The sequence below is a fragment of the Lepidochelys kempii genome, chromosome 28 (genome assembly GCF_965140285.1).
Source record: "Lepidochelys kempii isolate rLepKem1 chromosome 28, rLepKem1.hap1, whole genome shotgun sequence".
In the NCBI taxonomy this organism is placed as follows: Eukaryota; Metazoa; Chordata; order Testudines; family Cheloniidae; genus Lepidochelys; species Lepidochelys kempii.
The window spans coordinates 6,547,640-6,571,461 of NC_136407.1; the positions used below are offsets into that span (position 1 = coordinate 6,547,640).

Here is a 23,822-nt window from a genome sequence, read left to right on the forward strand (position 1 = left end):
ACTTTATTTTAAAAAAAAACCCCAAAACACCCCCCCCCCATGAAGCTCGGCGTTTAAAACCAACGGCATAAAAACAAGCCCCCTAAAAAGACCCCCCGCAGCTAGCGGGCAGCGGGCTCCTGGCCGAGGCGTTGGCATTGCCCCTCCAGGACGCCGCTGAAGACCTCGTAGCGGTGATTCAGATCTTGGCGGCCGTGGATGCGGTACCGGGTCCCCAAGGCCCCGTGCGGGGCGGACACGCCGTAAAAGACCCGCTGGATTCTGGAGTGGACCAGGGCCATGGCACACATGGCACAGGGCTCCCGGGTCAGGTACAGGTCGTAACCGGTGCAGATGTAGGGGAGCCCGTTGCCAGGTTGAGGGCGCCCGTCCCGGGGCAGGAAGGAGCAGGCGGGATAGTCCCGGTAGTTGTAGGTCCCTCCGCCCTGGCCGCAGGCAACCAGGTCGATGCAGACCATGGTGGCGTGGAGCAGCGGGTGGAGGCCGTTCCGGCAGTCGTGCCCCACCGCCAGGACCCGCCCCGTGGCCGGGTCGACCACGGCGGCGCCCGCCGGCACCATCCCCAGCTCCGCCCCCCGGCACGCAGCACGGACGGCGTGCCCCATGTGAGCTTCCATGGCCGCCTTGTCCTGGGGCGTGAAGAGCTGCCCGGCCAGAGCCCGGCTGGTCCGCTTGTTCTCGTGGAAGGCCGTGGGCCAGTGCCGGGCGGCCTCCTCGAACTGGGGCCGGGTGAGGGGGGCCCGTGCCGGCACCCGCACCAGGAAGGGCTCTCCCAGGCCACGGAGGTCCACCCGCCCGTCCGGGAGCAGCTCCGCCAGGGTCGGCGAGGCGTCCGGCGAGGGGCCGGCCAGGCAGAGGAGCACCTCCAGCGGCCGAGTGCCCCCCGGCGCCCGCACGCGCTTCAGGTGGGGGAGCGCCGTCAGGGGGCGCGCGGCCGACAGCTCCCGCACCAGGCGGGACGTCTCGGTCCTGAGCAGCACGGGGGCGGCGTAGGCCGGGGTCAGCTCGACCTCCTGCGACTCCAGCTCGGGCAGGACCAGCAACGCCTCCCACGGGGGGTCCTCTGGCGCCTCCATCTTCCTGCGCTTGCAGTCCGGCTCCATCGCCCCACGGCCCGCTGGGGAGAGAGGGGAGGAGTTGGGGGGCGTGGACACCGGGCTGCAGGGCCCCCAGCGCCGTATCCCAGGCCAGCCCCTCACTGCAGCCCGGGCCCCAGGATCCAGCCCCACACTCATTCCTCAGGATCAGCCCCTAAACCTGGCCCTCCAGTGCTCCTGATTCAGGGTCGTGAGCAGGGGGCTTCTCCCCCCATCTCCTTCTCCTGGGACTCCCAGTCCCACAGACCCCCCCAGTTCCCCTTCCACACTTGGGGGAAGTCCGCAGCCCCAGAGATCCCACCCCCACTTTCAATGTAGATCTCCCAATGACTCCCCTCCACAAAAGGGGCTTTCCAGTGACCTCATCCTAGCCCCACAGGCCCCCTCCCCCTCCGCCCCTTTCACATAGGGGGCTGTCCTCTCCTGGCCCCACTGACCCAGCCCCCTTCTCTTCTTTCCCCTCCCTCAGACCCACGCCCCTGCCCCCTAGATGTAGAGGGCTCCTCCTGAAAGCCCCAAACTTCCCCAAACTACACACCCCTTCCCCTGTGGGGGCAGGGGACTGTCTCTCCCCTCAAGGCCTCCCCACCCACCCCCATAGATGGGGGCTCTTCAGATACCTCAACTTCCTCCCCAGCCACCCCTGTCCCTCCTCGGGGGGGGGGGCTCATCTATGATCCCCCCTCCCTGGGAGGGACTCTCCCAATGAACCCCCCCGCCTTCTCCTTCATGGGGGGACTCCCCTCCCTCAGGCCCAATGATCCCATCCCAGGCACTCCCCACCCCCCATGCGGGGAGGCCCCTCAGGGACCTGCTCCCTGCCCCTTTCACGGGGTGGGGGCTCCCCTCCTGCAATGACTCCCCTCCCCCTTCCCCACAACATGGGGGGTTTCCCCTCCCCCCACTAGGGGGCTCCCTGGGAAACCTCAACTTCCCCCTCCCAGCCCCCAAGAACCTCCCAGGATCTCCCCTCCCCCTCCAAGGACCCCTTGTCCCAGCCCTCACGGATCCTCCCCTCTCAGCCCCCCAGGATCTCCCCTCCTCCTCCAAGGACCCCTTGTCCCAGGCCTCACGGATCCTCCCCTCTCAGCCCCCCAGGATCTCCCCTCCTCCTCCAAGGACCCCTTGTCCCAGCCCTCCCAGCCCCCCAATACTCCCCCTCCAAGGACCCCTTGTCCCAGCCCCCCCAGGGTCCCCCCTCCCAGCCCCCCAGCACCCCCTCCAAGGACCCCTTGTCCCAGCCCCCCCAGGGTCCACCCTCATCCCAGCCCCCCTTGTCCCAGCCCCCCCAGGGTCCCCCCTCCAAGGACCCCTTGTCCCAGCCCCCCCAGGGTCCCCCCTCCCAGCCCCCCAGCCCCCCCCTCCAAGGACCCCTTGTCCCAGCCCCCCCAGGGTCCCCCCTCCCCCAAGGACCCCTTGTCCCAGCCCCCCCAGGGTCCCCCCTCCCAGCCCCTCCCAGAAGGACCCCTTGTCCCAGCCCCCCCAGGGTCCCCTCTCCCAGCCCCCCAGCACCCCCCTCCAAGGACCCCTTGTCCCAGCCCCCCCAGGGTCCCCCCTCCCAGCCCCCCAGCACCCCCCTCCAAGGACCCCTTGTCCCAGCCCCCCCAGGGTCCCCCCTCATCCCAGCCCCCCAGCCCCCCCCTCCAAGGACCCCTTGTCCCAGCCCCCCCAGGGTCCCCCCTCATCCCAGCCCCCCCTCCAAGGACCCCTTGTCCCAGCCCCCCCAGGGTCCCCCCTCCCAGCCCCCCAGCACCCCCCTCCAAGGACCCCTTGTCCCAGCCCCCCCAGGGTCCCCCCTCATCCCAGCCCCCCAGCCCCCCCCTCCAAGGACCCCTTGTCCCAGCCCCCCCAGGGTCCCCCCTCATCCCAGCCCCCCAGCCCCCCCCTCCAAGGACCCCTTGTCCCAGCCCCCCCAGGGTCCCCCCCTTCCAAGGACCCTCTTTCCCCTCCCTCACCTGCCCCTCGCCCCCAGTCCCGGCCCCGCCCCCCTGCCCCGGTCCCTCGCGCCCATTGGCTCCCGGCGCCGCCCGTCTGCACAGCAGAGCATCCCGATTGGCCAACCGCGCCCGGCGGCGGGACGAGTGGGGGAGGGCCACGGCGGCCTGAGAGAGAGGGAGCGCGCGCGCGCGGGGCCGCGGTCCTCCGGGGCATAGAGAGCGGAGGCCAGCGCGCCCCCTCGCCCAGCGCCGCAGAGCCGGCGGGCGGGGCGAGCGGAGGAGCCGCGCCCGTACCATGGAGCCGGCCGGCCAGAGCGGAGGCGGCCACCATCGAGCGCGGCGGCCGGAAGGGCCCGGCGGAAGTGACGCCGCGGGCCGGAAGCGCGGCATGCGGAAGTGCAGGCCTGGCGCCGGAGCGCTGCCATGGAGCCCGGGCGGGGAGCCGGGCCGGGGCCGGGGCCGGGGCTGTGGCGCTGCGGGCGGCGGCTGCTCTGGGCCGCCTCCCTGCTCTGCGTCCTGCTGGACCTGCAGCTCCCAGGTAACCATGGCAACGCGCCGGAAGCGCCCCCTCCCGCCCGGCCACGCTTTAGCCCCGCCCCCTACGGCGGACCCAATAGCTCGCTTAGCCCCGCCCCTTTCTCCCTTGGCCCCGCCCCCTCGCCGCAGGCCAGTCCCCTGCTAGCCCCCCTGCGCTCTCCCTGCTGGCCCCGCCCCCTGGGCCGCTCGTGGCCCCGCCCCCTTTCTGGCCCCGCCCCCTGGGCCGCTCGTAGCCCCGCCCCCACCGGGGGACCACCCCACGTCTTAGCCCCGCCCCTCCCTGCTGGCCCCGCCCCCTGGGCCGCTCGTAGCCCCGCCCCCACCGGGGGACCACCCCATGTCTTAGCCCCGCCCCCTCCCTGTTGGCCCCGCCCCCTGGGCCTCTCGTAGCCCCGCCCCCACCGGGACGACCGCCGCACGTCTTAGCCCCGCCCCCTCCCATATGCCCCGCCCCTGAGCCGCTCGTAGCCCCGCCCCCACCGGGGCGACCACCCCACGTCTTAGCCCCGCCCCCTCCCTGCTGGCCCCGCCCCCCTGGGCCGCTCGTAGCCCCGCCCCCACCGGGGCGACCGCCGCACGTCTTAGCCCCGCCCCCTCCCATATGCCCCGCCCCTGAGCCGCTCGTAGCCCCGCCCCCACCGGGGCGACCACCCCGCGTCTTAGCCCCGCCCCCTCTCTGCTGGCCCCGCCCCCTCCACCTTGATTCCACCCCTCCCTGCTCTCCCTTGCCCCCACCACCTACCAGCGGCTCTTTAGCTCCTCCCCTGGCTCCTCCCACCTGCTGCTGGCTCCGCCCCCTGGTGCTGCCCCCACCTGCAGAGAAGGGGGGGGGGTGATAGGTGCCTACAAAAGCCAAAGCCCCCAGTATGGAGACTGTCCCTATCCAATCGGGACAGCTGGTCACCCTCGGGAAGCCAAACGCAGATGCCCCCCCAATTGTCAGGGAAAGGGCAGGGCCTGGAGAGTGGGGTGGGGTGGGGTGGGGAGGAAGGGGGTCAGGAGAAAGGGGGTGGAGAAGGTGAGGGGGGTTACAAGGCCGGAGACGGAGAGGGTAGGGTTAGGAGAGTGGGGGTGTGGCTGGTGGGGAAGGAAAGTGGGGGAGGGGTTGTGTGGGAGGGGCAGGAGAGTGGGGGTGGTGCTGGTGGGGAAGTGGGTGGGGTTGGAAACATGGGGGGGGTTGTGTGGCGGGGGCAGGAGAGTGGGGGGTGGCTAGTGGGGAAGGAAAGTGGGGGTGGGGTTGTGTGGGAGGGGAGAGGGGCAGGAGAGTGGGGGTGGGGCTGGTGAGGAAGGCGAAGGGTCCCAAGACTGGGGGAGGTCAGCAGAGGGTGGATGAGCGACGGGGTGGGAAGGTGGCATCAAGGCAGGCAGGAAGGGGGCAAGACCATGAGAGTGGAGACTAGTGTAGAAGGGGATGGAGCTATGGGGGGAACTGGGCTGAGTGAGAGGGCGGGGCCAGGAGAGTGGGGGCGGGGCTAATAGAAAGGGGGCGTGGCCAGGAACTTGGGGCGCGGGGCTAGCAGGAAATGGGCGGTTTTATGCTGCCTCGGGAAGGGGTGGAAGTGTCTCCACTGCGGGGTTTCAAAAGGAGGCTGGGGAGCCACGTGTCTGGGATGGTTTAGACACCACAGATCCTGCCTCTTGGGAGAGCGTGTGACTAGGGGACCCCGTGAATGCTAGAGTGGGGGAGATGGGGATTTCAATGGGGCCCCCAGCCCTGACTCCCCTCTAACCAGTGAAGGTGAGACACCTTGTCCCCTACAGGTTTGCTGGCCTCCGGGCAGGCCGAGATCGAGAACCACCTGGAAATGGGGCGCAAGCTGCTGGCAGCCGGACAGCTGGCCGAGGCACTGTCTCATTACCACTCCGCCGTCGGTAAGTACGCGCGGTGGTGGGGAAAGGAGGGGATGTCACCAGCTAGCCAGGGAGCGCGTCGGACCAGAGCCACACTAGCCTCCTCCACGCTCCCGGCTGCGTCAGGCGGGCACGGGGCATCGGGGGTGCCCAGGGGACAGTGGGCAGGAACTCAGCGCCAGGGCGGGGCGTTTGGCACAGAAGGACTTGCTGGGGAGAGCTGTGGGGCATTCAGGTTGGCAGGAAGTGGGTAGTGAAATAGGATGGTTCACACGGGTGGAGGAGCGATCCGAGGTCCATGTAGCCGGTGTACCGTCTCCAACGCCGCGTGCTTTGGAGGAAGATGTAAGAACCCCGCAAGACCAGGTAGGGTAAAAGTTGTCCCCACCTCAGCTCTCAGCCTGGTCTCGAACAGAGATCGGCTTAAGTCCTGGAGCACTCTGTTCAATATCCCTTCCCAAATTGGATGTCGTTAACGATGATCACTGGCTACTCCAGCCCGCCGTAGAAAAGGCCCATCCCTTTGTGATTCTCGTTAATCCTTGCCCCCAACGACTTCCCGAGGCCGGGAGTTCTGTGTCCTTTGATCAGGTTTTGAATTCCCCACCTTTTGATCCTGTGTTCTCATGTTCTGAGGACAGAGGCAAGGAGAACAAAGCTGGGCGGGGCTAGGAGATGGGGGCGGGGCCAGGACTCCAGTAATATATTCTCCCCCCTGCAGAAGGCGACCCCAAGAATTACCTCACCTATTACAAGAGAGCGACCATCTACTTGGCCATGGGCAAGTTCCGCTCGGCGCTACCCGACCTGTCGAAGGCCATTGAGCTCAAGCCGGACTTCCTGGCCGTAAGTCCCACCCACTGTTCCCACTTCTGGCTCGCAGGGATATTAACTAATGGTAGATTACTTTTGCTGCCCCGTGCAGAGCGATGGAGGGGCCGCTGCCCTCCTGGGGGACGTGGCCGTGTCCCTTTTGAACCGGAGAATGCTTGGCCCTCCAAGGACGTTGTCACTTCTCCATGCGGAATAGCCCCCCTGGCTGCTGATCTGTTCCAGGCAGAGCTGGTCGGGAATTGCTCAATGGAGAATTTGTTTTGGTCCGAAAAAGCTGATTGGTTCTCAGCAGACAGAAAGTCACCCCAGGGTCAGGTCCCCGTTCCCATATCCCAGGCGAGTGGTCTCCCTGAAGGAATACTGACGTACTTACACAAAGAAGGGAGAGTGGCTCTCCCCTGGGGGTCACAGTGCTCCACTCGGGGGTGGGAGACCCAGATTCGTAGATCCCAAGGCCGGAAAGGACCTCTCTGATCATCTAGTCTGACCGCCGGTGTAATAAACACCAGAGAACTGCCCCAAAATGCTTCCGGGTTGAACTGCAGCAGCTTTCGTCGAGAAACATCCGATCGTGATTTAAACACGGCCGGGGTGGTCACTCTTCAAACACAGTAACCCTCACTGTGAAAAAAGTACGCCTTATTTTCCGTTTGAATTTGTCCAGCTTCACTATCCAGCCATCGGAGTTGGCTAGACCTTTTTCTCCTCGATGGAAGAGCCAGCTGTTCTCGCGTTCCTGTTCTCCACATTGGTGCCTATAAACTGTGATCAAGTCACCCCTTCATCTTCTCTTTATCAAGCTAAACAGATCAATCTCCCGCCGTCTCTCATTCTCAGGCATATTTCCCAATCTTTGAATCAAATTGTCCACGTCCTTCAGGAGTTGTGGAACCCTGCAGCTGGACACAGGATACCAGCAGCAATGGTCACCGAATACAGAGATAACATTACCCACGTGCTCCTACTCGAGATTCCCCTCTCGAATCTTTGGGCCGAAAACCGTGCAGATCGGGGACTCGAACCCAGGTCTCCCCCATCCCCTGCAATAGCTCTAACCACTAGGCATTGGCTATTCTGGGCTCTCTCTCTCTCTCTCTTTCTGCCTGAGCTCAGACACAGCGGTTCAGAATGATTCGCTGCCAGCTCTGAGCTGCCAAAGCTGGTTCAAAACCGGCTCAGCTGGATGCGTGTTGACACAAAGATGTAAATAGAATTGCCGTTCTCCTTTTGTGGCCAAAACAAGGTAGTTAAGGCGCATGACTGAGAGAGCTCGGTGGATTCGCCCGACTGCCTCCCAGCTAGGCCTGAGGCCAGTCCCGGCCTTTTTCTGCGCCTCAGTTTCCCTCTCTGGGGCTAATGACAAGCCCCGTCCGGGATTAACCAGGGTCTGTGAACTGCTTTGGTATGCTGGAAGTGCAACAGGGAGCGCCAGCAAAAATTTACAAATCATATTGGTCCTGAAAATCTGGCTGCCTATTCTTCTTCTCCCTCACGGCACTGAGTCTTAGGGCCCAGGGCAATCGATTTGGGCGGCAGGCCTAAAAGTTGCAGGGCAGACGTGCAGGACCTGAGAGCCAGGGCTCCAGCCTAACCCCGAGTGTCTACACTCCAGTGTTGAGCCCCGTGAGTCAGCTGACCTGGGCTGTGCCGTGGGTCATTGATTGCAGCGTACATGGACCCTGCGAGAAAGTGGCTGGTTCTGATTTAAAAAGTCACTTCAGCCAGATTTCTTTCTTTATTTTTTTTAAAGGTAAGAATGTCCCTAAAAACCTAGCTCGCGGGTTCTCAAACTGGGGGTCACGAGGCTAATACAGGGAGGTTGCGAGTTGCCAGGCCCATGCGTGTTTGGCCTCCGGCTGCCAGCCACATGTGGGGCTGCCAGCCTGAGCCCTTCCGAGCTGGGTGATCGGAGAGCAGCAGCTGCTTGCCAGGCGCCCAGCCCTAAAGGCAGCACCAACCCCCAACAGCAACGCAGAAGTAAGGGTGGCATAGTACGGCGAGAGTGGGGTCTTCACAGCCTGAAATATTTTCAAAGGGAGTCCCAGCAAAAAAAAAATTTTGAGAACCCCTGCCACATCACCCTGTGCCTCAGTTTCCCCAACCTGTAAAACAGGGCAATGACGCTGAATCTCCTTTGGAACGTGCTCTGAGCTCCACAGATGAAAAGCGCTAGGTCTGAAACGTTAGATAGCCTTGACTTTTCCATGCCACGTAGGCTCATCCCCCGGATGCTTTAGGAAACCTCCCCCAGGAACTGAACTTTGCACATCCGTTGTGGCGGCCATTAAGGCCCCGATTCGGCGACGCACTTCAGCGAGAGTGCTGCCTTTTGCAACTGACCGGGCTTAAGCTTTAGGGACTTTGCCTCCATCGACGGCACCGATTTGAATCTGCCGTTGCCGGAGTCTCTCACCCTGGGAATCTGCTCTCTCTCTCTCTCCTCTCCAGGCCAGGCTGCAGAGGGGCAGCATTCTCCTGAAGCAGGGCAACACGGAGCAGGCCAAGCAGGACTTTGAAGCTGTGGTGAGTGCCAGGAGAAGGGACCCCTCGTGAGAGGCGTGGGAATGGAACCTCTTGGAGTAGGGGGGTCAGCGACTGGAGCCCAAGGCGGCTCTGCCGGATCTCAGCAATTGTCCTGGCTTTGCTGCTTTGCGTTGGATAACATCGCCCTTCCCTGCCATGGCATCCCCACTCACCCTCCTGTGCGGTCGGTCCGAGCACAGCTGGGAAGATGTTCTCTGCGCTGGGGGTCGCGGGTCCAGCTGGCCGCCTTTCTGTCCCCGAAGGGCACTGGCTGGGGGATCCTCCCCGTTTGTCGAAGGGCTCCCTCTAGGCCTCTGCCAATCCTTGTTGGTTTTTTCCCCCCTCTGCTTCCCCCTTCCCGCCCCCGCAGCTGCAGAGCGATCCCAGCCACAAGGAGGCTCAGAGCCAGCTAGCCAGACTCACCGAGCTGGAAGTGTCCATGCAGGAGGCCCGGGCAGCCTATCAGAGGACAGACTACGCGGGAGCCATCCGCATCCTGGAGCGAGCTGTCGAGGTATCTGTCAGGAGAGGGGGTTGTCCCCCTCCGCGGGGATCACGCCGTCTCTGAGAGCAGGGGAGAGCATCTCTCAGTCTCACAGGGACGCTGCCGGCCCGAGCTGTTCAGCCAAGCTGCTGTGACCAGTGGTCCTTCGTAACCTGGTTGGGCTTGTAACGATGCTGGTTCTGGCGGGAGTGCCAATTCAGGGCAAATTGCTTAGCTGGGCAGTTACAGCCCCAGGCTGGGGTTTCTGGGCACACCAAGGCAAAGACAACCAGCCAGCCAGAGAGGACTTTGGTTTTACCCCACCGGCTAACCACAAATCACACAAGCAATTCCCTTAGACACTCCAGTTTCCCAGTATCCCCACCAGTGCCCCTCATTATGGGGACAAATGGTTATGAAAACCAATACCCCAGTAAAAGAAAAAAGGTTCCCTCGATCCCAGAGGACCAAGCCCCAGACCCAGGTCAATGTACAAATCAGATCTTACCCACAAATCACGCTGTGGCCAATCCTTTAGAATCTAAAATCTAAAGGTTCATTCATAAAAGGAAAAAGATAGAGATGAGAGCCAGAATTGGTTACATGGACTCAATGACAGACAGTAATGGCCAAGTTCTTGGTTCAGGCTTGTAGAAGTGATGGAATAAACGGCAGGTTCAAATCCCGTCTCTGGAGAACATCTCCACCTGGGATGGGTCTTTCAGTCCTTGGTTCAGAGCTTCCGTTTGTAGCAAAGGCCCTCCAGAGGTCGGAAGCAGGATTGAAGACCAGATGGGGGAGCTGCAGCAGCTCTTCATAGTCTCTTGCCGTGTGGTCTGTCTTTCTTTGTCCCAAAAACAAGCTGTCCAGCCCATGGCCTGGAAACCCCTCAGGGGTCGGTCCATAGGCAGGTCCCTGCCTGCCTGGCTGAGTCCCCAGGTGTGTCTGCCTTCTCTCAATGGGTCACTCGTATAGCTGATGGTCCTTAATGGGCCGTCCAGCAGGCTAGGCCGAGCTGACCCCAAACTGTCTGGGGTGTCCCCCAGAAGCACAGCACAAGTTTGAAATACAGACAGTATAGAGCCAATATTCATAACTTCAACTACAAAAATGATACCTACATATAGACAGCATAATCCTGACCAGCCAGCCATCACCTTGTCTTAGACACCTCATCTGACTCCCTTTATATAAGATTTGGTGCCATTACAGGACCTTGGTTGCAACAATGTTCTGTATGGTCCCAGGTTATGCCAATAATGTCACAGGGCTACACCCCCCCCCATGCTGCACTCTCAGGGCAGGAAGGCAGGTGCATCATGGACGTTTGTCGTTCAGCAGCCTCCAGTCCCCACACAACCCACTTCACCTCTGTAAGCCAGGGCTCCCCGGCTGGACTACATCTCCCATGATGCACAGCCACGGACTCCCATGATGCATCCCCTCACGCTCCGTGATATCTGCCCAGGGAGCCTGGTCTGTAGAAGTGAGCGGGAACATAAATCACTCAAACTACATCTCCCGTGGTCCATGGCGCTCTTCCTCTTGGAGAGGGAAGGGGGGGGGGCATGTTGGGAGTCCCTGGCTGCGGTGCATCATGGGAGATGTGGTCCAGCCAGGAAGCCTGGCCCGGAGCAGAGAATGGGGAGATGAGGCACCCGACTTACAATTCCCCGGGGCAATGCGGCAGCATTTCCAATTGCAGCTCCAGATTCAGTGCCACGTCTGCTTACAGCAGCCTGGGCTGGCTGAGGCCTTGCGCCGGAGCTTGGAGCGGTGGAGGTTAGGGGACGGGGGGGTGGCCGAGGCTAGGAGTATCGGGTGTTGAGCTTGGAAGTACGAATGTGAAACCATAGAGATCTTCGGTTCCCCTGCCGCCGCCTTAAAAAGCCAGAGGGATCTTGAACAAAGGAGCTGGCGGTGGGTCCCCCTGAACCTTGCCTCAGTTTCCCCTCTCTGGTGGAAGCCGGCGCACCATAAAGCCCCCTTTCCTAGGGTGCATTTATCGTTGAAAATGCAGGTCGCCGTCACTCCGGGCGGGGTCCAGCCCCCTCCTCGGGCCAATGCTGGTTCGCACCCGGCACCTCGCCTCACCTTTCTCGTTTGCTTCCTTGGGCGCAGATCTCCCCATGGGCCCCCGAGGCCAAGGAGCTGCGCGCCGAGTGCTATCTCCTGCTGGGCGACTACGGCAAGGCCATCCTGGACCTGAAACCCACCACCAAGCTCCGCGCCGACAACCGGGCAGCTTTCCTTAAGCTCAGCCAGCTCTACTACGGCCTGGGGGAGCACGAGGAGGCCCTGGCGTGAGTTGGGGGGGCACCAGGCGGTGCTGGCAGGGGTGCGGGATGTCTGGGGGGGGTGGACACGGAACCTCCCCCCACCAGGCCACCTTGAATCCCTGCCCTGGAGGTGCCAGGCTTTGACTCCGAGCCCCGCCCGTGTGCGCTGGGATCTTGGGGGGTGGGGGACCCCCCGCATCTCCAAGACAACCCCGCCCCACCTATACCCCTCTCTCCGCTCCCCAGGCAGGTGCGTGAATGTCTCAAGCTGGATCAGGACGACAAGGCGTGCTTTGCCCACTACAAGCAGGTCAAGAAGCTCTCCAAGCAGCTGGAGTCGGCCGAGGAGCACATCCAAGCGCAGAGGTGACGGCCGTGCCCCCTCGCTCTCTGCCACCCGCTTCCCATAAAGCCGGGGGCCATGAGAGGCTGGGTCCCCCCAGCCGGGTGTGCCGTGGCACTCGTAGGCCTCTAGGGGGCATGCTGGGAGTAGTGGAGGGGCTGAGATGCAGCCGCCTCTGGGGTGGGACATGGGGGGCTCTTTATACAGGGATCCCCTGCCCAGCTCTGAGATGCAGCCATCTGTGGAGTGGGGCGCGAGGGCTGGTTAAACCGGAGTCCTGGGGGCAGGCGGGTATTCTGGGATCTCTTCCACTGCCCCTTTCCCCTGGAAGCCTCGCCAGGCTCGAGGTCTGGCATGTTTTGGGTGCTCCAGAGTCGTCTGCTGGTGCCAGCCCTGAGTTTGGCCCCTTTCGCCCGTTGGAGCCCCGCCGGCGGGTGACATGTGCCGTTCCTGGGGACAGGTACGAGGAAGCCATCGACAAGTACAAAGCGGCCATGAAGACGGAATCGCAAGTGGAAGTTTACATCATCAGGGCCAAGGCCCGCATCTGTCACTGCCTCTCCAAGGTGAGCCCGGCCTCGCGCCAGCATCCGCCCTGCACGCTGCCAGGAGAGCCGGTAGGAGACACACACAACGGGGTTGGGACGGCCGTACATACGCAGACTCCTCGCCCAGTGCTGGGATGCAGCCACCTCTGGGGTGGGGCGCTGGGGCTGTGTACACACGGATTCCTCTTCCCTTCCTGGGATGCAGCCACCTCTGGGGTGTGGCGCTGGGGCTGTGTATACACAGATTCCTTTTCCCTTGCTGGGATGCAGCCACCTCTGGGGTTGGGCGCTGGGGCTGTGTACACACGGATTCATCGCCCGGTGCTGAGATGCGGCCACCTCTGGGGTGGGGCACTGGGGCTCTGTACACACAGATTCCTCTTCCCTTGCCGAGATGCGGCCACTTCTGGGGTGGGGCGCTGGGGCTGTGTATACACGGATTCCTCTTCCCTTGCTGGGATGCAGCCACCTCTGGGGTGTGGCGCTGGGGCTGTGTAAACACGGATTCCTCGCCCGGTGCTGAGATGCGGCCACCTCTGGGGTGGGGCGCTGGGGCTGTGTACACACGGATTCCTCGCCCGGTGCTGAGATGCGGCTACCTCTGGGGTGGGGCGCAGGGGCTGTGTACACACGGATTCCTCGCCCGGTGCTGAGATGCGGCCACCTCTGGGGTGGGGCGCTGGAGCTGTGTACACACGGATTCCTCTTCCCTTCCTGGGATGCAGCCACCTCTGGGGTGGGGCGCTGGGGCTGTCTACACACGGATTCCTCGCCCGGTGCTGAGATGCGGCCACCTCTGGGGTGGGGCGCTTGGGCTGTGTATACACAGATTCCTTTTCCCTTGCCGAGATGCGGCCACTTCTGGGGTGGGGCGCTGGGGCTGTATATACACGGATTCCTCTTCCCTTGCTGAGATACGGCCACCTCTGGGGTGGGGCGCTGGGGCTGTGTATACACGGATTCCTCTTCCCTTGCTGAGATGCGGCCACATCTGGGGTGTGGTGCTGGGGCTGTGTACACACGGATTCCTCGCCTAGTGCTGAGATGCGGCCACCTCTGGGGTGGGGCGCTGGGGCTGTGTACACACGGATTCCTCGCCCGGTGCTGAGATGCAGCCACCTCTGGGGTGGGGCACTGGGGCTGTGTACACACGGATTCCTCGCCCGGTGCTGGGATGCAGCCACCTCTGGGGTGGGGCGCTGGGGCTGTGTACACACGGATTCTTCGCCCGGTGCTGAGATGCAGCCACCTCTGGGGTGGGGCGCTGGGGCTGTGTACACATGGATTCCTCGCCCGGTGCTGGGATGCAGCCACCTCTGGGGTGGGGCGCTGGGGCTGTGTACACACGGATTCCTCTTCCCTTGCTGAGATGCGGCCACCTCTGGGGTGGGGCGCTGGGGCTGTGTACACATGGATTCCTCGCCCGGTGCTGGGATGCAGCCACCTCTGGGGTGGGGCGCTGGGGCTGTGTACACACGGATTCCTCGCCCGGTGCCGAGATGTGGCCACTTCTGGGGTGGGGCGCTGGGGCTGTGTATACACGGATTCCTCTTCCCTTGCTGAGATGCGGCCACCTCTGGGGTGGGGCGCTGGGGCTGTGTACACACGGATTCTTCGCCCGGTGCTGAGATGCAGCCACCTCTGGGGTGGGGCGCTGGGGCTGTGTACACACAGATTCTTCGCCCGGTGCTGAGATGCAGCCACCTCTGGGGTGGGGCGCTGGGGCTGTGTACACACAGATTCTTCGCCCGGTGCTGAGATGCGGCCACCTCTGGGGTGGGGCACTGGGGCTGTGTACACACGGATTCTTCGCCCGGTGCTGAGATGCAGCCACCTCTGGGGTGGGGCGCTGGGGCTGTGTACACACGGATTCTTCGCCCGGTGCTGAGATGCAGCCACCTCTGGGGTGGGGCGCTGGGGCTGTCTACACACGGATTCTTCGCCCGGTGCTGAGATGCGGCCACCTCTGGGGTGGGGCGCTGGGGCTGTGTACACACGGATTCCTCCCCCGGTGCTGAGATGCGGCCACCTCTGGGGTGGGGCGCTGGGGCTGTGTACACACGGATTCCTCGCCCGGTGCTGAGATGCAGCCACCTCTGGGGTGGGGCTCTGGGGCTGTGTATACACGGATTCCTCGCCCGGTGCTGAGATGCAGCCACCTCTGGGGTGGGGCGCTGGGGCTGTGTACACACGGATTCCTCGCCCGGTGCTGAGATGCAGCCACCTCTGGGGTGGGGCGCTGGGGCTGTCTACACACGGTTTCCTCGCCCGGTGCTGAGATGCGGCCACCTCTGGGGTGGGGCGCTGGGGCTGTGTATACACGGATTCCTCACCCGGTGCTGAGATGCGGCCACCTCTGGGGTGGGGCGCTGGGGCTGTGTATACACAGATTCCTTTTCCCTTGCCGAGATGCGGCCACTTCTGGGGTGGGGCGCAGGGGCTGTGTACACACAGATTCATCGCCCGGTGCTGAGATGCAGCCACCTCTGGGGTGGGGCGCTGGGGCTGTGTACACACAGATTCCTCTTCCCTTGCTGGGATGCAGCCACCTCTGGGGTGGGGCGCTGGGGCTGTGTACACACGGATTCCTCTTCCCTTGCTGGGATGCGGCCACCTCTGGGGTGGGGCGCTGGGGCTGTGTACACATGGATTCCTCTTCCCTTGCTGGGATGCAGCCACCTCTGGGGTGGGGCGCTGGGGCTGTGTACACACGGATTCCTCGCCCGGTGCTGAGATGCGGCCACTTCTGGGGTGGGGCGCTGGGGCTGTGTACACACGGATTCCTCTTCCCTTGCTGAGATGCGGCCACCTCTGGGGTGGGGCGCTGGGGCTGTGTACACACGGATTCCTCTTCCCTTGCTGGGATGCAGCCACCTCTGGGGTGGGGCGCTTGGGCTGTGTATACACAGATTCCTTTTCCCTTGCCGAGATGCGGCCACTTCTGGGGTGGGGCGCTGGGGCTGTGTACACACGGATTCCTCTTCCCTTGCTGAGATGCGGCCACCTCTGGGGTGTGGCGCTGTGGCTGTGTACACACGGATTCCTCGCCTAGTGCTGAGATGCGGCCACCTCTGGGGTGGGGCGCTGGGGCTGTGTACACACGGATTCCTCTTCCCTTGCTGAGATGTGGCCACCTCTGGGGTGTGGCGCTGTGGCTGTGTACACACGGATTCCTCGCCTAGTGCTGAGATGCGGCCACCTCTGGGGTGGGGCACTGGGGCTGTGTACACACGGATTCCTCGCCTAGTGCTGAGATGCGGCCACCTCTGGGGTGGGGCACTGGGGCTGTGTACACACGGATTCTTCGCCCGGTGCTGAGATGCAGCCACCTCTGGGGTGGGGCGCTGGGGCTGTGTACACATGGATTCCTCGCCCGGTGCTGGGATGCAGCCACCTCTGGGGTGGGGCGCTGGGGCTGTGTACACACGGATTCCTCGCCCGGTGCCGAGATGTGGCCACTTCTGGGGTGGGGCGCTGGGGCTGTGTATACACGGATTCCTCTTCCCTTGCTGAGATGCGGCCACCTCTGGGGTGGGGCGCTGGGGCTGTTTACACACGGATTCTTCGCCCGGTGCTGAGATGCAGCCACCTCTGGGGTGGGGCGCTGGGGCTGTGTACACACGGATTCTTCGCCCGGTGCTGAGATGCGGCCACCTCTGGGGTGGGGCACTGGGGCTGTGTACACACGGATTCTTCGCCCGGTGCTGAGATGCAGCCACCTCTGGGGTGGGGCGCTGGGGCTGTGTACACACGGATTCTTCGCCCGGTGCTGAGATGCAGCCACCTCTGGGGTGGGGCGCTGGGGCTGTCTACACACGGATTCTTCGCCCGGTGCTGAGATGCGGCCACCTCTGGGGTGGGGCGCTGGGGCTGTGTACACACGGATTCCTCCCCCGGTGCTGAGATGCGGCCACCTCTGGGGTGGGGCGCTGGGGCTGTGTACACACGGATTCCTCGCCCGGTGCTGAGATGCAGCCACCTCTGGGGTGGGGCTCTGGGGCTGTGTATACACGGATTCCTCGCCCGGTGCTGAGATGCAGCCACCTCTGGGGTGGGGCGCTGGGGCTGTGTACACACGGATTCCTCGCCCGGTGCTGAGATGCAGCCACCTCTGGGGTGGGGCGCTGGGGCTGTCTACACACGGTTTCCTCGCCCGGTGCTGAGATGCGGCCACCTCTGGGGTGGGGCGCTGGGGCTGTGTATACACGGATTCCTCACCCGGTGCTGAGATGCGGCCACCTCTGGGGTGGGGCGCTGGGGCTGTGTACACACGGATTCCTCGCCCGGTGCCGAGATGCGGCCACCTCTGGGGTGTGGCGCTGGGGCTGTGTACACACGGATTCCTCACCCGGTGCTGAGATGCGGCCACCTCTGGGGTGGGGCGCTGGGGCTGTGTATACACAGATTCCTTTTCCCTTGCCGAGATGCGGCCACTTCTGGGGTGGGGCGCAGGGGCTGTGTACACACAGATTCATCGCCCGGTGCTGAGATGCAGCCACCTCTGGGGTGGGGCGCTGGGGCTGTGTACACACAGATTCCTCTTCCCTTGCTGGAATGCAGCCACCTCTGGGGTGGGGCGCTGGGGCTGTGTACACACGGATTCCTCTTCCCTTGCTGGGATGCGGCCACCTCTGGGGTGGGGCGCTGGGGCTGTGTACACACGGATTCCTCTTCCCTTGCTGGGATGCAGCCACCTCTGGGGTGGGGCGCTGGGGCTGTGTACACACGGATTCCTCTTCCCTTGCTGAGATGCGGCCACCTCTGGGGTGGGGCGCTGGGGCTGTGTACACACGGATTCCTCTTCCCTTGCTGGGATGCAGCCACCTCTGGGGTGGGGCTCTTGGGCTGTGTATACACAGATTCCTTTTCCCTTGCCGAGATGCGGCCACTTCTGGGGTGGGGCGCCTGGGCTGTGTATACACGGATTCCTCTTCCCTTGCTGAGATACGGCCACCTCTGGGGTGGGGCGCTGGGGCTGTGTACACACGGATTCCTCTTCCCTTGCTGAGATGCGGCCACCTCTGGGGTGTGGCGCTGTGGCTGTGTACACACGGATTCCTCGCCTAGTGCTGAGATGCGGCCACCTCTGGGGTGGGGCGCTGGGGCTCTGTACACACGGATTCCTCGCCCGGTGCTGAGATGCAGCCACCTCTGGGGTGGGGCACTGGGGCTGTGTACACACGGATTCTTCGCCCGGTACTGAGATGCAGCCACCTCTGGGGTGGGGCGCTGGGGCTGTGTACACATGGATTCCTCGCCCGGTGCTGGGATGCAGCCACCTCTGGGGTGGGGCGCTGGGGCTGTGTACACACGGATTCCTCGCCCGGTGCCGAGATGTGGCCACTACACAGCCCCAGCGCCCCACCCCAGAGGTGGCCGCATCTCAGCAAGGGAAGAGGAATCCGTGTGTACACAGCCCCAGCGCCCCACCCCAGAGGTGGCTGCATCCCAGCACCGGGCGAGGAATCCGTGTGTACACAGCCCCAGCGCCCCACCCCAGAGGTGGCTGCATCCCAGCAAGGGAAGAGGAATCCGTGTGTACACAGCCCCAGCGCCCCACCCCAGAGGTGGCCGCATCTCAGCACCGGGCGAGGAATCCGTGTGAAAACAGCCCCAGCGTCCCACCCCAGAGGTGGCTGCATCTCAGCACCGGGCGAGGAATCCGTGTGTACACAGCCCCAGCGCCCCACCCCAGAGGTGGCTGCATCCCAGCAAGGGAAGAGGAATCCGTGTGTACACAGCCCCAGCGCCCCACCCCAGAGGTGGCCGCATCTCAGCAAGGGAAGAGGAATCCGTGTGTACACAGCCCCAGCGCCCCACCCCAGAAGTGGCCGCATCTCAGCACCGGGCGAGGAATCCGTGTGAAAACAGCCCCAGCGTCCCACCCCAGAGGTGGCTGCATCCCAGCAAGGGAAGAGGAATCCGTGTGTACACAGCCCCAGCGCCCCACCCCAGAGGTGGCCGCATTTCAGCACCGGGCGAGGAATCCGTGTGTACACAGCCCCAGCGCCCCACCCCAGAGGTGGCCGCATCCCAGCAAGGGAAGAGGAATCCGTGTGTACACAGCCCCAGCGCCCCACCCCAGAGGTGGCTGCATCCCAGCAAGGGAAGAGGAATCTGTGTGTACACAGCCCCAGCGCCCCACCCCAGAGGTGGCTGCATCTCAGCACCGGGCGATGAATCTGTGTGTACACAGCCCCTGCGCCCCACCCCAGAAGTGGCCGCATCTCAGCACCGGGCGATGAATCTGTGTGTACACAGCCCCTGCGCCCCACCCCAGAAGTGGCCGCATCTCAGCACCGGGTGAGGAATCCGTGTGTACACAGCCCCAGCGCCACACCCCAGAGGTGGCCGCATCTCGGCACCGGGCGAGGAATCCGTGTGTACACAGCCCCAGCGCCCCACCCCAGAGGTGGCCGCATCTCAGCACCGGGTGAGGAATCCGTGTATACACAGCCCCAGCGCCCCACCCCAGAGGTGGCCGCATCTCAGCACCGGGCGAGGAAACCGTGTGTAGACAGCCCCAGCGCCCCACCCCAGAGGTGGCTGCATCTCAGCACCGGGCGAGGAATCCGTGTGTACACAGCCCCAGCGCCCCACCCCAGAGGTGGCTGCATCTCAGCACCGGGCGAGGAATCCGTGTATACACAGCCCCAGAGCCCCACCCCAGAGGTGGCTGCATCTCAGCACCGGGCGAGGAATCCGTGTGTACACAGCCCCAGCGCCCCACCCCAGAGGTGGCCGCATCTCAGCACCGGGGGAGGAATCCGTGTGTAGACAGCCCCAGCGCCCCACCCCAGAGGTGGCTGCATCTCAGCACCGGGCGAAGAATCCATGTGTAGACAGCCCCAGCGCCCCACCCCAGAGGTGGCCGCATCTCAGCAAGGGAAGAGGAATCCGTGTGTACACAGCCCCAGCGCCCCACCCCAGAGGTGGCCACATCTCAGCAAGGGAAGAGGAATCCGTGTGTACACAGCCCCAGCGCCCCACCCCAGAGGTGGCCGCATCTCAGCACTCGGCGAGGAATCCGTGTGTACACAGCCCCAGCGCCCCACCCCAGAGGTGGCCGCATCTCAGCACCGGGTGAGGACTCCGTGTGTACACAGCCCGAGCGCCCCACCCCAGAGGTGGCTGCATCCCAGCAAGGGAAGAGGAATCCGTGTGTACACAGTCCCAGCGCCCCACCCCAGAGGTGGCTGCATCCCAGCAAGGGAAGAGGAATCCGTGTGTACACAGCCCCAGCGCCCCACCCCAGAGGTGGCCGCATCTCAGCAAGGGAAGAGGAATCTGTGTATACACAGCCCGAGCGCCCCACCCCAGAGGTGGCTGCATCCCAGCAAGGGAAGAGGAATCCATGTGTACACAGCCCCAGCGCCCCACCCCAGAGGTGGCCGCATCTCGGCACCGGGCGAGGAATCCGTGTGTACACAGCCCCAGCGCCCCACCCCAGAGGTGGCCGCATCTCAGCAAGGGAAGAGGAATCCGTGTGTACACAGCCACTGTGCCCCACCCCAGAGGTGGCTGCATCCCAGCACCGGTCGAGGAACCCGTGTGTACACAGCCCCAGTGCCCCACCCCAGAGGTGGCTGTGTACACACGGATTCCTCGCCGAGTGCTGAGATGCAGCCACCTCTGGGGTGGGGCGCTGGGGCTGTGTACACACGGATTCCTCTTCCCTTGCTGAGATGCGGCCACCTCTGGGGTGTGGCGCTGGGGCTGTGTACACACGGATTCCTCTTCCCTTGCTGAGATGCAGCCACCTCTGGGGTGGGGCGCTGGGGCTGTGTACACACGGATTCCTCTTCCCTTGCTGAGATGCGGCCACCTCTGGGGTGGGGCGCTGGGGCTGTGTACACACAGATTCCTCTTCCCTTGCTGAGATGCGGCCACCTCTGGGGTGGGGCGCTGGGGCTGTGTACACACAGATTCCTCTTCCCTTGCTGAGATGCGGCCACCTCTGGGGTGGGGCGCTGGGGCTCTGTACACACGGATTCCTCGCCCGGTGCTGAGATGCGGCCACCTCTGGGGTGGGGCGCTGGGGCTCTGTACACAAGGATTCCTCTTCCCTTGCTGGGATGCAGCCACCTCTGGGGTGGGGCGCTGGGGCTGTGTACACACGGATTCCTCTTCCCTTGGTGGGATGCAGCCACCTCTGGGGTGGGGCGCTCGGGCTGTGTATACACAGATTCCTCTTCCCTTGCTGGGATGCAGCTACCTCTGGGGTGGGGCGCTGGGGCTGTGTACACACGGATTCCTCGCCCGGTGCTGAGATGGAGCCACCTCTGGGGTGGGGCGCTGGGGCTGTGTACACACGGATTCCTCGACCGGTGCTGGGATGCAGCCACCTCTGGGGTGGGGCACAGTGGCTGTGTACACACGGATTCCTCTTCCCTTGCTGAGATGCGGCCACCTCTGGGGTGGGGCGCTGGGGCTGTGTACACACGGATTCCTCGCCCGGTGCCGAGATGCGGCCACCTCTGGGGTGGGGCGCTGGGGCTGTGTACACATGGATTCCTCTTCCCTTGCTGGGATGCAGCCACCTCTGGGGTGGGGCGCTCGGGCTGTGTATACACAGATTCCTCTTCCCTTGCTGAGATGCGGCCACCTCTGGGGTGGGGCGCTGGGGCTGTGTACACACGGATTCCTCTTCCCTTGCTGGGATGCAGCCACCTCTGGGGTGGGGCGCTGGGACTGTGTACACACGGATTCCTCTTCCCTTGCTGGGATGCAGCCACCTCTGGGGTGGGGCGCTGGGGCTGTGTACACACGGAGTCCTCACCCGGTGCTGAGATGCGGCCACCTCTGGGGTGGGGCGCTGGGGCTGTGTACACACGGATTCCTCGCCGAGTGCTGAGATGCGGCCACCTCTGGGGTGGGGCGCTGGGGCTGTGTACACACGGATTCCTCTTCCCTTGCTGAGATGTGGCCACCTCTGGGGTGGGGCGCTGGGTCTGTGTACACACGGATTCCTCTTCCCTTGCCGAGATGCGGCCACTTCTGGGGTGGGGCGCTGGGACTGTGTACACACGGATTCCTCGCCCGGTGCCGAGATGCAGCCACCTCTGGGGTGGGGCGCTGGGGTTGTGTACACACGGATTCCTCGCCCGGTGCTGAGATGCAGCCACCTCTGGGGTGGGGCGATGGGGCTGTGTACACACGGATTCCTCGCCCGGTGCTGGGATGCAGCCACCTCTGGGGTGGGGCGTTGGGGCTGTGTACACACGGATTCCTCGCCCGGTGCTGGGATGCAGCCACCTCTGGGGTGGGGCACAGGGGCTGTGTACACACGGATTCCTCTTCCCTTGCTGGGATGCTGCCACCTCTGGGGTGGGGCGCTGGGGCTGTGTACACACGGATTCCTCACCCTGGCTGAGATGCGGCCACCTCTGGGGCGGGACGCTGGGGCTGTGTACACACGGATTCCTCTTCCCTTGCTGGGATGCGGCCACCTCTGGGGTGGGGCGCTGGGGCTGTGTTCACACGGATTCCTCGCCTGGTGCTGAGATGCGGCCACCTCTGGGGTGGGGCGCTGGGGCTGTGTACACACGGATTCCTCACCCTGGCTGAGATGCGGCCACCTCTGGGGTGGGGCGCTGGGGCTGTGTACACACGGATTCCTCACCCGGTGCCAAGATGCGGCCACCTCTGGGGCGGGGCGCTGGGGCTGTGTACACACGGATTCCTCTTCCCTTGCTGGGATTCGGCCACCTCTGGGGCGGGGCGCTGGGGCTGTGTACACACGGATTCCTCGCCCGGTGCCAAGATGGCAGGGGCGGCAGGGACACACACAGAGCAAGGCCCGTCCCCTCCAGCAGGGGGCAGAGAGAGCCCAGCCCAGAGCCTGCACCCGACACCTGCCTTCCGTGTCAAGGGGCGTGGTGGAGGCCTGTGATTGATGGGGTCTAAGCCCCACCCCCTGCTGGCAATCGGGTCGATAAGGACGAGGCCCGCAGCAAATTCTTTTGCATCCTTCCCAAAAGCACAGGCTGGCTCCGAGCCAAGCGTCCGGGAGGAAGCAGGGTCTCTGCCGTTGCTCCCGTACACCCCTGTCCCGCGCTCGGTGGGCCTGGCTCTGGATGCTCCTGCCTGTGGTTGGAGCTGGTCCGAAATCGGGGATTATTTTCCTGCTGAAAAATTAGACGTTTTCCCCCCCTGAGTTTCGGCACTGAAATTGTTCTGGTTTTCCGACGGAAAATGCAAAATATCCTAGGAAAGGAGAGACTCGGCCTGCCAAAATACCCCGCAGTGTTCTCGTGGAGGGTTTCACGGAGTCACAGGTTGTGCCCACACTTGGGCCCCGTGCGGTCCGTGGGGGGCACCCCCTTCAGTGAAACAGCCCTTCTCGGGGGTCCGCTCTCTCTCAGGGGTTGAGCCCCTCCGCCTCCTGGAGCCGCACCTCTCCGAGCCTCAGCACGCCTGTTTCTCGCCGTGGGCCCCCCTCTTCTGTCCCCCTCTGGCTGGAACCGGCTGGTCAGGTCACTGGGGTCCTCTCTCCGCAGCCCATTGTCCTCCCGCTGGCCAGAACCGGCTGCGACTCCCGAGCTGGGCCTCCCAGTCACCAGTCGCTGGGGTCTCCATTCTCCAGGCCATTGGCCGGGGTCCCAAGTTCCCTCGCCGGTCCTGTGTCCCAACAAACTCCCTCTCCCATCCCCTCGGTCAACCAGCAACATCCAGGGAAACTGAGTCCCACCCACTCGGCATGCAAACCATAGGAAAAACAAGGAAACTCCCCACTTCGTCACAGAGGGGGAAAGTTTGGCTGGCCAATGATCCAGGAGCCCTACTTGTGGTTGACGGGCTGGACTGGGAATCAGAACGCCTGGGTTCGATTTCTGGTGCTGCCGCAGACTCGCTGCGTGACGGAGCGGGAGTCGCCGAAGGCAAGGCGGTCGAAAGCTGCTGTGTGATTGACCCACCCCAAGGGGGCTGAATACGAACTCGGAATCAGGGGTAGCCCTGTTAGTCTGTAGCCACAGAAACAAGGTGCCACCGGACTCCTCGTCTTTTTGAACACAAACTCGTCACTTTTGAAAACGGTGCCTTGAATTTGCGTGCCTCAGTTTCCCTCGGTGAAATGGGGAGAAATGACCCTTCCCTGCATTGCAGCGGGGCCGGTGAGGGTGGACCTCCAAATGCATGCAAGGAGCTGGCCCAGCCCAGCTCTCTAGGGACCGCGAGTGCACTAGTGGGCTTGGGCGGGAGGGAAGGCACGTTCGTTTTGAGTTTGCAAGGCAGCGACGGCAGGACGGGAGAGGAAGCGCAAACCCCTTGCCAGCTCGGGGGGAGGCAGGGACCGTTCACACCGGCACGGGGCTGGGGTTGGAACTTGTGGGCGCAATCTCTGTGTCTGTCTCCCCCCAGGCACGCCGGGACGCCCGCGTTTCCCAGC

General features: G+C 63.9%; 2 protein-coding genes across 3 annotated transcripts in view; one reads left to right on the top strand and one right to left on the bottom strand.

Moving 5' to 3' along the window:
• Window positions 1-3,401, bottom strand: ADAT3 (adenosine deaminase tRNA specific 3). The gene is made up of 2 exons (XM_073326722.2): window positions 3,329-3,401; window positions 1-1,117 (listed from the first exon to the last, which is right to left on the bottom strand). The coding sequence occupies exons 1-2, from the start codon at window positions 3,363-3,365 to the stop codon at window positions 102-104; spliced, it is 1,053 nt and encodes a 350-aa protein (XP_073182823.1). The 5' UTR covers window positions 3,366-3,401; the 3' UTR covers window positions 1-101.
• The window catches only part of LOC140904235 (dnaJ homolog subfamily C member 3), a 27,401-nt gene continuing 6,854 nt past the window's right edge, over window positions 3,276-23,822 (top strand). The window contains exons 1-8 of one of the 2 annotated variants that reach the window (XM_073326691.2): window positions 3,276-3,572; window positions 5,333-5,443; window positions 6,144-6,268; window positions 8,705-8,779; window positions 9,150-9,293; window positions 11,385-11,566; window positions 11,789-11,908; window positions 12,346-12,451. In XM_073326691.2, coding sequence (XP_073182792.2) covers window positions 3,458-3,572; window positions 5,333-5,443; window positions 6,144-6,268; window positions 8,705-8,779; window positions 9,150-9,293; window positions 11,385-11,566; window positions 11,789-11,908; window positions 12,346-12,451 — 978 coding nt within the window. In that variant the 5' untranslated portion in view covers window positions 3,276-3,457. The remainder of the gene's footprint in view (window positions 3,573-5,332; window positions 5,444-6,143; window positions 6,269-8,704; window positions 8,780-9,149; window positions 9,294-11,384; window positions 11,567-11,788; window positions 11,909-12,345; window positions 12,452-23,822) is intronic. The other variant, XM_073326690.2, reaches the window with a different exon arrangement.